At 44.6% G+C, this 12,553-nt stretch overlaps 1 protein-coding gene across 4 annotated transcripts in view; it reads left to right on the top strand.

Moving 5' to 3' along the window:
• Positions 1-12,553, top strand: part of Agbl2 (ATP/GTP binding protein like 2) — a 60,520-nt gene that overhangs the window by 43,912 nt on the left and 4,055 nt on the right. For all 4 annotated transcript variants that reach the window (XM_029568578.1, XM_029568576.1, XM_008843629.1 and 1 more), the window contains 3 exons: positions 5,869-5,935; positions 7,658-7,783; positions 8,783-8,890. In XM_029568578.1, coding sequence (XP_029424438.1) covers positions 5,869-5,935; positions 7,658-7,783; positions 8,783-8,890 — 301 coding nt within the window. The remainder of the gene's footprint in view (positions 1-5,868; positions 5,936-7,657; positions 7,784-8,782; positions 8,891-12,553) is intronic.

The raw sequence follows: 12,553 nt of genomic DNA, 5'->3' as shown, positions 1-12,553 counted from the left end.
AAAAAGTTATTTATTTATTTTTATTTTATGTGTATGCGTGTATTGCCTGCATGTAGGTAAGTGCATCCGTGTCATGCAATGCCCGTGGAGGTCAGAGAAGGCTGTCGGATCCCCTGGAACTGGAGTTACAGACAGTTGTTAGCTGCCATGTGGGTGCTGAGATTCAAACCCAGGTCTTCTGCAAGAACACCAGTGTTCTTAACCACTGAGCCATCTCTCCAGCCCCAGATTCTAGATAGGTTTTTAAGCTGATAGTCCTTTAATTGCTATCTCTAAGGAAAGGCAGAAGAGCAACTGGTCCATCCTCAGGATGCTGGATCCTATTGGGGTCAAAGCAGTTGGAGCCCATTGGCCTCAGTGTTTTACCAGCTTCTCAGTTCCCCAATAGACCCATGCCTGTGTCCTTTAGTCAAACAGGAAAGCCAGAATCGTACTGTTAAGGAAAGAGGGATGGTGACGAAAAGGAAAAAGTGGTCCTCATGTTCTACCACAGGACACTTGTAACTCTAGGATTCTGGGTTCTTCCCAAAGAGGTTCTGTCTAAGAGATCTATACCCATCTAAGGCACAATACCCAAATAACACAAACCCAATAGCCTAGCTACCCCTGCAATTGTACTTAGATTCTAATTTTTTTTTCTTAAATTTTTTTGGAATAAGACATTACTATGTTGTCCAGGTTGGCCTCAAATTTCTCATTTCAAGTGATCTCCACTTTAGCTTCTTGAGGAGAGATTTTAGATATATTTTGAAGTTACAAACATCATAATTTGTTTTGGATTGTATATTAAGAGTGAAAGACAAGAGTGACTTCAGAATTGATTAGCTAGAACTGATACTCGTGTGTGTGTGTGTGTGTGTGTGTGTGTGTGTGTGTGTGTGTGATGTTGATGCTGGAGCTTGAACCCAGGGCTTCATGCACGCTAAGCATGTTCATGCCACTGAGCTATACCCCAAAGCCCTGGAATTGCCTTTTTAACTGAAATAGGAAAGATAAAAGGTAGGAAAGATGAGGGCCATACACAATGTTAAGCAGGGGCTGTGGAGATGACGCACTGGGTAAAATGCTTACTGACAAGCATGAAAACCTGAGTTCCGATCCCTGGCACGCATGAAAAAAGCCATGTGTAGGGAGTAGCAAGCACCTGTAATCCCAGTGCTGAGAGGAGGATTCCAGGGGCTCACTGACCAGCCAGTCTAGCCAATATGTGAGCTCCAGGTTCAGTGAGAGTTCAGGATGGAAAGTAACTGAGGAAGATAACCTAATGCTAACCTTTGGCCTCCATGTGTGTACCTGTACACACATGTGCACATGCACACACACATAAAAGAAAAAGAGCAAGTTAAGGAAGTAAGGAAGGAGGTGGTGAAGATCAGAAATTTTGTTCTGGACTTGTTATGCTTGAGATGTCCATTAGACATTTAGTAGAGGTATTGAATATCTTGGATATGAGTCTGGATTTCCGGGAACTAGAGAAATGGCTGTTAAGAGCACTTTGCTCCTCTTCAGATCACCTGAGTTCAGTTCATAGCACCCATATTGGATGACTCACAACTGCCCATAACTCCAACACCAGGGGATCCAGTGCCCCCTTCTGGTTTCCATAGGCGTCTACATACGCATCTTCTTTCTTTTTTTTTTTTGTCTTTTTGAGACAGGGTCTCTCTGTAGCCCCAGCTGTCCTGGAACTCACTATGTAGACCAGGCTGGCCTCGAACTCACAAAGCTCCACCTGCCTCTGCTTCCCAAGTGCTGGGATTAAAGGTGAGTGCCACCACGCCCAGCTTATTTATCATTTTTATTTTATGTGTATGAGTGTATTGCCTGCATGTATGTGAGTGCACCCATGTCATGCAATGCCGAGGAGGTCAGAAGAGGGCTTCAGATTCCCCTGGTCCTGGAGTTAAGGATGGTTCGTAGCCACCATGTGGGTGCTGGGACTCAAACTGGGGTCTTCTGCAAGAGCAGTCAGTGCTCTTAATTGCTGAGCCATCTCTCCAGCCCCAGGGTCTCTTTCTTAAGACAAGATTCTCATGTTTTTGTTTCTTAATGAACTCTGGGTTTTTCCATCTCATACCTTTATATGGGTTCTGTTGATTGAACTCAGGTCATCAGGCTAGCATGCTAAGCACTTTTACTACCTGAGGCATCTTGCTGGCCCTATAAGTCACACAGCTTATATGGGGCCAGGGAGATAAGAGGAGCCAGCAAAGGAAGCAGTTGAATTAGCAAGGCTAGAAGAAAACCAGGCAAGTGTTCAAGCCTGTTTGAGACACTTCAGTGGTGCCAAATTCACTCTGATAGATAGCTGAAGACCCTATGATGGGATACAGGTCATGGGATCTAGCACCAGATCCCTCTGTGGCTTTCCCCCTTACCCTTTCATACTCTGCTTCTACTCTACTGACCTCCACCACTCTTCCTTGAACTTGTCAAGTTCTTTCCTGTCTCAGGGCCTTTGCACTGGCAATTCCACATGCCTGAAATGCTCTTTTTCCAATATCTTGTTGGTTAATTCCTAAACCTCCTTCAAGTCTTTTTTGTCTGGTGATGGGAGAAGGGGAGTAACAGGGTTTCATGCACTCAGAAACTCATGTAGATGAGGCTGGCCTTGAACTCCTGACCCTCCTGCCTCTACCTCACAAGTGCTAGGATTACAAGCATGTATCACCATGGCAAGCTATCTTCCAAGTCTTGCTTAAATGTAGGTTTCATTCATTGCTTTGGTACTGAAACTTGCTCTCCTTCATTCCCTTCCTTCGCCTGCTGCCACTCACCATCCTCCTTAGGTGCTCTACTTTTTTCCATATCGTGTCACCTTCTATCTGCCATTTCAGCTTGACTGTGTTGTCTGTCTCCCCTACTAGGAGGTAGGTCTTCTAAGATTAGCAATCTTTATTTTCTTCATCTCCAGATCTCTGTGCTTAGAATGGTACCTGTTCTGTACCCAGCATGGAGGGAATGCTCAGTAAATGTTTTCTAAATTAATTTAGCTCGGGAGCTCATTCCACCCTCATAGTCTCTCTGGCTATTTCAGGACACCTGGAGGCAGATGAGTATCTCATGGGTGTGCAAGAATAGCACCTTTTACTCCAGCATACTGGCCCAGGTACCTCTGGCTGCCCCAGTAATCCTCAGAAGGTTTCAGGAATGGGCTTGGAGTCTTTTTTTTGTGTAGCACTGTGGGAAGGAGACAATTCTCCCGTCCACTGTTAAATGGCACATTGAGATCTGGGCCCTAAAGCAGTTCTACTGGCTGAGTCTTATGTATGTTTCCTTGGAGAACTTAAACCACAGCGTCAGGCCAGTTCGGATACCCTATTTGTCATATCACCCTTTCCACTGTCCCTCATTCCACTGCCCCAGCTCCTCTCTACTTGAAGCCTGAAAAACAAAATGGTCTTTGCATGTCAGCTCACTGATGTAGAGCCCCATGGAACCAAAGCAGAGATAGCAGGACTCTTCACAGTAGAGTCCTTAGCAGGGGTATGAATGCATTCAGCTAAGAATTAGGAAAAGCATTTTGCTAACTTCTGTACCAGGAAACCAGCCGTCACAAACCTCCCTGGGGTTCCAAACCTGTCTATTCTCACAACTGCACAGTAAGGCAGGCTAGGAATAGTAAGTTTTCTCCATGTGCACACCCGATGGACATTTTCTCAGGCATGCTGGAACTAATGTCTTATTTATTAAAGTAGTCTATTATCTCCAGAAGAGACTGCAGAGCCTGTTATCCAGCACCTCAAAGGTTGCTTCTTGATGGCAAAAGCTTTGAGAACAACATACTGGAAATTAGATCACAGAAGATAGGACTTTCTTCCCGCTGTACTGTGCTGGGACTCCTCACTGACCTCTGAGGGGAGGGAGCAAAACCAAATTAAGGACTGGACAGAACAGTGTTTTGAAATTCTGTCTTTTCCTGTGAGAGTTGTTTTGTGCCTAAGACACTCTTTAAAAGTATTTGTGTGTGTGTGTGTGAGGGGGGTGCTCACATACAGAGGTCAGAGGACAGCTGTAGGACTCAGTTCTCTCTTTCCACCATGGGTTCTGGAAATAATATACTCAAGTCAAAAAGCACAGAGTGGATGCTTTTACCCACTGAACCATTCCACCAGCTCTGAAGGATAATTTTTAGAACCCCTGTTAAACAACATAATTCTCAGTTCTAGTCCACCACATCCCAGGAAAGGGAAAATGTAATGTTAAGAGGGCAGAAGAGAGTTGTGGAGGAAGACTTTAGGTTAATGTAGATGTGTGTCCAGAACTTGTGAATGAAGAATTGGGGTGATTAAAAATAGTTCTCTCTAGCCATGTGTGGTAGGTACATGCTTTTAATCCCAGAACCCAAGAGGCAATAGCAGGTGGATCTCTGAGTTTGAGGCCAGCCCAGTCTACATAGCAAGTTTTAGGCCAGCCAGGGCTACGTGGTGAGACCCTGTCTCAAAAAAAGGGGGAGGGGGTTGGGGGAGGCTAGAGAGATGGCTCAGTAGTTTAGAGCAGTGGCTGCTCTTACAGAGGACCCAGGTTCTGTACCCAATATCCACATGGCAGCTCACAACTGTCTGTAACTCCAGTTCCAGGGACCCAATACCCTCTTCTGACCTCCACAGGCACCGTACCACACCATGGGTACACTTACATGTATGCGGGCAATACACATATACATAAAATAAAATAATATTTTTTAAAGTACTCCTCCAGAGCTAGTGGTATAGCTCAGTGGTAAATAATCTGCTTGGGATGTATAAGGCTCTGGATTCGATCTTTAGCATCCTATGCCCCCTGAAAACTTTTTGGTTTTCTTTTTCTTTTTCTTTTTTGAGAGGGTTTCATTGGAACTTACAGCAGTCCTCCTGCTTCAGCCTCCAAAGTGTAGGGATTACAGGCATACACTACCTCACCTGACTAAAATGTTCTGAGATAATTAGCCTGGTGTCTGGCCTGCTGATTACTTATTATAATTCTTTCTTTCTTTCTTTCTTTCTTTCTTTCTTTATTTATTTATTTATGCATGTTTTGGGGTTTTTTTGTTTGTTTGTTTTGTTTTGTTTTCCCCTATGGCTCCAGCTGGCCTGGAACTCACTGTGAAGACCAGGCTGGCCTTGAACTCACAAAGATCCGCTGGCCTCTGCCTCCTGAGCTCTGGGATTAAAGGCATGTGTCACCACACCTGGCTATAATCAACATGTTTTTACAGAGTGCCTGGTCAGATCCTGACTTTTAGAAATTAGTATCAGACTGAAAGAAATGAGTAAAGAAAAGCATCTGTTCTCAGGGAAATCACAGTCCCCTGCTGCTGTCTAGGGCTGCACAATGAGAATCCTGTGGCCTCCTACCCACTGTGCCAGGGCAGCTTTGTCCATCTGCCCGGTGTTTGCATTGCCATGCTCATTGTGACCACCTTTACAAAGCCTCTGCCTCCTTATGAGCTGCATTCTTTGCCTAACATGCTGCTTGGCATGCAGATGGTTAGAACAAATGAATTGAGAATTCTTGGTAATTGAAACAAAATCAAAGCAGCAGACAGCAGACTGTATATCTTTTTAAAACTTAATTTATCTCTATGTGTATGAGTGTATTGCCTGCATGTATGTAAGTGTACCTGTGTTGTGCAGTGCCCACAAAGGCTAGAAGAGGGTGAGTGATCTCCTGGAACTGGAGTTATGGGCAGTTGCTAGCCACCATGTAGGTGCTGGGAACTTCATGAACCCAAGTCCTCTGTGAGAGCAGCTACTGCTCTTAACTCTGAGCCACCTCTCCAGCCCCCAGAGTGGATATCGTAATCTCATACAGCTTGTCTAATAAAGCTTATACTTCCTATGTATATTAATAACAATAATTTCTTTTCTTCTTTACTTTTGGCACTAGCACAAGTGGTTCTGACAGCTCTCTCTCAGACGGTCTTCCTGTTCACCTACTGAACATAGCAGATGAGGTAAGAGTGTGTTGATTCTTGCACCCAACCAAAACATTGCAACCTTAAAAACAAAACACTACAGGACAGTTGGGCAAATTTTCCAACTGTCATAACATACAGAAAATATAGCAGTAGGCTTGGGGATGTAGCTCAGTAGTAGAACACTTGCTTAGCCTGTGTGGATTCCAAGTTTCGGCCCAATAAGTCAAAAAAGAAAATAGTTGGGCATCATGGTACACACCCTTAATCCTAGCATTTGAGAAGCAGAGGCAGGCAGATCACTGTGAGTTCAGAGGCCAACCTGTTCTACATAGTGAATTCCAGGCTAATTAGGGCTACATAATGAGACCCTGTCTCAAAAGAAAAGGAAAAAGGAGGGAGGGACGGCAGGAAGGAGGGAGGAGGGAAAGAGGGAGGAAGGGAAAGTGGATAAGGAAAGAAAGAAAGGAAAGAGAAAGGGAGGGAAGGAGGGAGGGAGGAGGGAAAGAGGGAGGAAGGGAAAGTAGATAAGGAAAGAAAGAAAGGAAAGAGAAAGGGAGGGAAGGAGGGAGGGAGGGAGGAAGGAAGGAGGGAGGAGGGAAAGAGGGAGGAAGGGAAAGTGGATAAGGAAAGAAAGAAAGGAAAGAGAAAGGGAGGGAGGGAGGGAGGGAGGAAGGAAGGAAGGAAGGAAGGAAGGAAGGAAGGAAGGAAGGAAGAGAGCAATAGTATGCTCACCAGTTACCTTACTCTGGAGTATTGCATCATGTTCTCTATAAATGTCTTGCTTTATTGCTAGAACTGCTTCATGGTAACACTAGAACTGAATCTCTCTTTTTTTAAATATTTATTTTTATTTTGTGTGTATGAGTGTTATGCCTGCATGTAAGGAAGTGCATCCATGTCATGCAATGCCCAGGGAAGACAGAAGAGGCTGTCGGATCCCCTGGAGCTGAAGTTACAGACAGTTGTTAGCTGCCATGTGGGTTGCTGGGATTCGAGCCCAGGTCTTCTGCAAGAACAGTCAGTGTTCTTAACCGCTAAGCAATCTCTCCAGCCCCAGAACTGAATCTTTTTAACCACACAACAGTGATCAGAATTATCCAGCCCTGACTTTATTGCATAAGTCATCTGGTTTTGTATTGTAATCACAGACATTTGGTTATTGATATAGATGCCTATGTGGCAGCATATCCATATTAGTGGGATTCAGGTGCAGCCTCTGGTAGAGGTGACTGAGCTGTTGATTCATTCTCCAAACCAATAAGTAAGGGCTACATACCCAGCTACGTTGTGTAGCAATTGTTCCCATTGTGACTGCCATGTGAGGGTCCCCTAGTTAGCATCAGCTCTTAACTTGACACAGCCCAGAGTTATTTATCTGAGGGAGTCTCAACTGGGGGATTACCTGTGGGCATCTCTGGAACATTTCCTTAATTGTTAATCAGTGGAGAAGGGCCCAGCCTCCTGTGGTGGTACCATCCCTAGGCAGGGGGTCCTGGGCCACCAAAGGCTGAGCAGAAGGTAGGGAACAAGCCAGTAAGCAGTGTTCTGTCATGGTTTCTGCCTTAGTTCCTGCTTGAGCTCCTGCCCTGACTTCCCTCAATGATGGACTGTGACCTGGAAGTATAAGCCAAATAGACCCTTCCTCCCCACATTGCTTTTGATCATGTGTTTATCACAGCAGCAGAAAGCAAACTAGAACACAGGTAAGTGTAGCTCTACAACCCTCTGTGACCATTTTCTTTGTAATTTCTGAAACAGTTGAATCAGAAGACGATGTTGTTAAAGAAGCCAAAAAAGAAGCGACTTCAGACTAGGAAACAGCGAAATGAGAAGTATCAGAAAAATTATTTGATGCGGGAGTTAAAGTTAAGAGAAGATGCTCCAGTAAGCAATCCCTGGTGCCTACTTCTGTCTGGCCCCTGTGCTCATAGGTGAAGCAGGAAATGGGTCTAGAGTTTACTCTAAACCAGACATGGTGATGGGAGGAGAGGAGGGCTTTCTATTTTGAGGTCAGAGCCCTTCTGCAGGTCTTCTGAATATGAGCAGATTTCAGCCTTGTCCCATTGGTCTTCTGCATTCTGCTCAGACACAGCAAGCCAGGTTGTGACTAAGGCTGGGTTTACATAAAAAAAAAGAGGTGATGTTGAAGAGTGGTGGCTAGAGCTCAGCCAGAGTTGCTGGGGGGCCAAGATGATGGTCAGGACTAACCTAAACTCAAGACACCTTTCCACCTTGCTCCTAGCAGCCATATACACCTCCCCTGTCTAGACCTTCTACTTTCTAAAGACCAAAATGTTTTCAAGAGTGGGAGTTTGGGGCTGGAGAAATGACTCAGTGGTTAAGAACACTTTCCTTGCAGAGGACCCAGAGTTTGATTCCCACATGGTGGCTCATAACTGCCTGGAACTCCACTTACAACACCCTCTTCTGGCCTTAGACACACAGGAAGTGCACATATTTATGTGCATGCAGTCAAAACATTGATTTACTAAAAAAATTTTTAGCCGGGCATGGTGGTGTAAGCCTTTAATCCCAGCACTTGGGAGGCAGAGGCAGGCAGATCTCTGTGAGTTCAAGACCAGCCTGGTCTACATAGTGAGTTCCAGGACAGCTGGGGCTTCAGGGAGACCCTGTCTCAAAAAGACCAAAAAAAAAATTTTTTTAAAAGAATGGGCATAGGCTGGGCATGGTGGCAGATGCCTTTAATCCCAGCACTTGGAAGGCAGAGGCAGGCGGATCTCTGTGAGTTCAAGGCCAGCCTGGTCTACAAAGTGAGTTCCAGGCCAGCTGGAAAAGACCAAAAAAAAAAAAAGGGCATTTCACTGTTGGGTAAATTGGGTCAATAAGGAATGAATCAACTGAAAACTCACTCAATCTTTGTAGGGAAGGATAAAATTTGCTTCTACTCTGCAAAAGCAGCCTACTTCTTTGAAAAATCCAGAGAACTCCAATTCTTCGATAAAGAGAAATGAAAAACCAAGGCTCACCGAGGTAGTATTTTTGCTTGACTCTTTGACAAACAAATGCTCTAATTCCACCAACGAAAATGTCTGTTCCACTAGGTGAAGAGTGCAGTAGCCATTATATGACCTTGCGGTGGGGATGATGCTAACACTGTTTTCAATTACAAACTACTCAAGTCTGATATCAAATATTGATGACTTCTGGCTTACATCAGATAAGAGGCTAGTTACCGATCCATGCATGCATGTATACATCCATATATTAACTGATTTTATTGTATTCACTATATGGCAGGTCCTTTACTGGACAATGGGAATGCAGCATTGAACAAGATGCTGTCCTTTACCAGGCTTAGTGGCTCACACCTTTAATCTCAGCACTCAGAGGCAGAGACAGGCAGATCTTTGTAAGATCCAGGTCAGCCTGGTCTACACAGTGAGTTCCAGGCCTGCTGAGACTATAGGGAGACCCTGTATCCAAGAAAAAAAAAATATTATCCTTTCTTCAGAGACCTTAGAGTCTGGTGGGGATGCTAACAAGTAAGCAGGAAGTTATGTTACAGAGGATATAGTGGCAATGCTGAGGAGAGGCAACACTGAGGAGAGGCACTCAGACATTTTGTGGCTACGAAATCTTTGGGTATGTTGGGAAGTGGAGGCAGGGGAGCTAATGAGTTCAAGGTCAGCCTGTGCTACATGAGACCCTATCCCAAAAAGGAAAAAAATAATAAAGCAGGTTTAGAGAGGCTGGGGATATAGCTCAGTGGATGGACACTTGCCTAATGTTGGGCCCCCGGTCTGGGGTACCCAACGTCCACGGAAGGTCGCACCCCAATGACTCAGTCCCAAGACCAGGAGATGCAACAAGCAAGAGGATTTAATCGTTTGCACAGACGGGCTTCTGCCTCACTCAGAGAGAGAGCAGCAGCCCAGAGCTCAGCTTACAGGCTTCTTTTAAAGGCAAAAACCACAAACCAAAACCGGCAGCAGTGGGAGGGGGCTGGCAGCAGTGGGAGGGGGAAGTTTCGGGTGGTCTTCAGCTTGTGCACAGAGCATGAAAAGGTCAGCTTTTTCTCAGCAGTTAGATTTTACATCTTACTTCCTTGTACAGCTTCCCAGAATATTCTTCTTTGGTCTGGGGGACTTGGTTTGAATCCACTTTGACCTGGGGGGGGCTTTAGTTTGATTTCATCACTAGTATATGCAAGGCCCTAAATTCAATCCTCAGCATCACTTTTAAAAAAGCCTGTATTTTTGGAGGGCAGGGGACTGGAGAGATGGCTTAGCAATTAAGAGCACTTATTGCTCTTGCAGAGGACCCAGATTCAGTTCCCAGCACCCAAGTACTGGTAACAACTGTCTGTAACTCCAGTTCCAGGGGATCTGATGCCATTTTCTGACCCCCACTGGCATTGCACAATATGGGCGCAATATGGGTGCACTTACATATAGGCAAGCAAAATACTCATACACATAAAATAAACAACACACACATATATGTATATACAAAATAGCTGGGTATGATGGTATATGCCTTTAATCCCAGCAGAGGCAGGCTGATCTCTCTGATTTCAAGGCCAACCTGGTCTACATAGTTCCAGACCACCCAGGGCTACACAGTGAGACCCTGCCACCAAAAGCCACAAATAACATATGTGTGTATGTATGTATTTATGGGCTAGGGATGTTAGCTCAGTGGTAAAGTGCTTGCCTGGCATGCTCAAAGCCCTAGATTTAATCCCTAGCACCACACATACACTCAGAAAATGGTTTTGATACAATAGTGGCTGATTCTTGGGTGCAAAAGCCCTCCTTGTGTGGAATACTACTCTGTGGTTAACATTTGTCCAATGAGTACAGTGAGGTCCCACTGTACTATGTACCCCTGGCTGGTTTGGAACTTGCTATGTAGACGAAGCTGGCCTCCAACTCACAGAGATCTCCTGCCTCTGCCTCCCTCTAACTGGGATAAACGGTGTGTGCCACCAGACCTGGCCCTTTTGTTTCATTTTGCTTTTTGAGGCAGGGTCTCATGTGCCCGAGCTGGCTCAAATCTACTGTATAGTTAAGGATGCCTTTGAACTCCTGATCCTCCAGTCTCCCAAGTGCTGGGACTACAGACATGTACACTCATACTCGGCTCTTTTTGTTGTTTTTTGAAATGGTTTCCTGTGGTTTGAGCTGACTTCTAGCTCACTGTGTAGCTGAGTATGACCTTGAACTTGATCTTCCTGCCTCCACCTCCTACATGCTGGATTACAAATGTGCATACCATATCTACCTCTAAAATCAGAAACTTTTTCCTTTCTTTTTATTAATTTTTTTAAATTGCTGGGCCTGGTGGTGCATGCCTTTAATCCCAGTACTTGAGAGGGAGACCCTGTCTCAAAAAAAATTTAGCCCACTGAGTTTAATTAAGGTTGCTTGTATGTGCATGGGTGTTGAATTATTTACTGGATCGTAGGCACTTCCCATTGGCAATACTACTGAAGAAAAATGTCTCCCACTCCCCCAGCAGGCATTAAATTCCAATAACTCCTTAGCTAGAGGTCAGAATATTAAAGTTTTTGAGGGACATGAGAGACATGACACTACAAGTGGAAAATTCCATACCATAAAATTGGTATGTAAAACATTATTTACAATAATTTGTTTTGTGTTTTGACATGGAACTCCATGTATACATATATAGACCAGGCTGGCCTTGAACTCAAGAGAACTACCTGCTTCTGCCTCCCAGTGCAGGGAGATCAAATGCATGGGCCACCATGCCCAGCTTATTTACAATATTATATAAGGGCCAGAGGGATGACCCAGCAAGTAAATGTGCTTGCTGCACAAACTTGGCAACCTGAATTCAATCCCCAGAACCCACATTGGAAGAAGAGAGCTGACTTCCAAATAAATAAAAATTTTAAGATTATATAAAATTACCTTTAAATGGGAGCTGGACAGATGGTTCTGTGAGTCAAGGATTTGTAATGTAAGCATGAGACTTGAGCTCAGATCCCCAGCACCCACATAAAAAGCCTAGCATGGAACACAGAAATGTAATCCCAGTGCTGGGAGGCAGAGACTGGAGGATCCCAGGGGTTTGCTAGCCAGTGAGTCTAACCAGTTGATGAGGTCCAGGTTCAGTAAGAGATCCTGCACCTGATGTTGACCTATAGCCTCCATATGTCAATGCACAGATGCATGCATATGCATGCACATGAATATCTCATACACCTATACAGATAAACACACACACACACACATATACATGCTACCTTCAGGCTGTGTGTGTATAAGTGCACATATGAAATATAAAGAGGGGGCTGGAGAGATGACTCTGGTTAAGAGCACTAGCTGCTCTTGCAGAGGACCCAGGTTTGAATCCTAGAATCTACATGCTGGCTAACAACCGTCTGTTAACTCCAATTCCAGGGAATCTGAGACCCTCTTCTGACCTGTAAGGGCATTGCACGACACGGGTGCACCACATACATGCAGACATAACACTCTTACATGTAAAATAAAAATAAATAAAAGAAACATAAATGAATTTTAACATTTACATGGGGAACCCATCTACAGGGTATCTCATTATGTGTGTGCATATATTCCAAAATCAGAAAAGATATCTGAAATCCAAACACTTCTGGTTCCAAGCATTTCTGATAAGGGATACTCAGTCTGTATTGTGAGAGTT

This window comes from Nannospalax galili, unplaced genomic scaffold, assembly GCF_000622305.1.
Source record: "Nannospalax galili isolate Female #2095 unplaced genomic scaffold, S.galili_v1.0 scaffold1200, whole genome shotgun sequence".
Taxonomy (NCBI): Eukaryota; Metazoa; Chordata; class Mammalia; order Rodentia; family Spalacidae; genus Nannospalax; species Nannospalax galili.
This window is presented reverse-complemented; position numbering and strand designations above follow the sequence as displayed.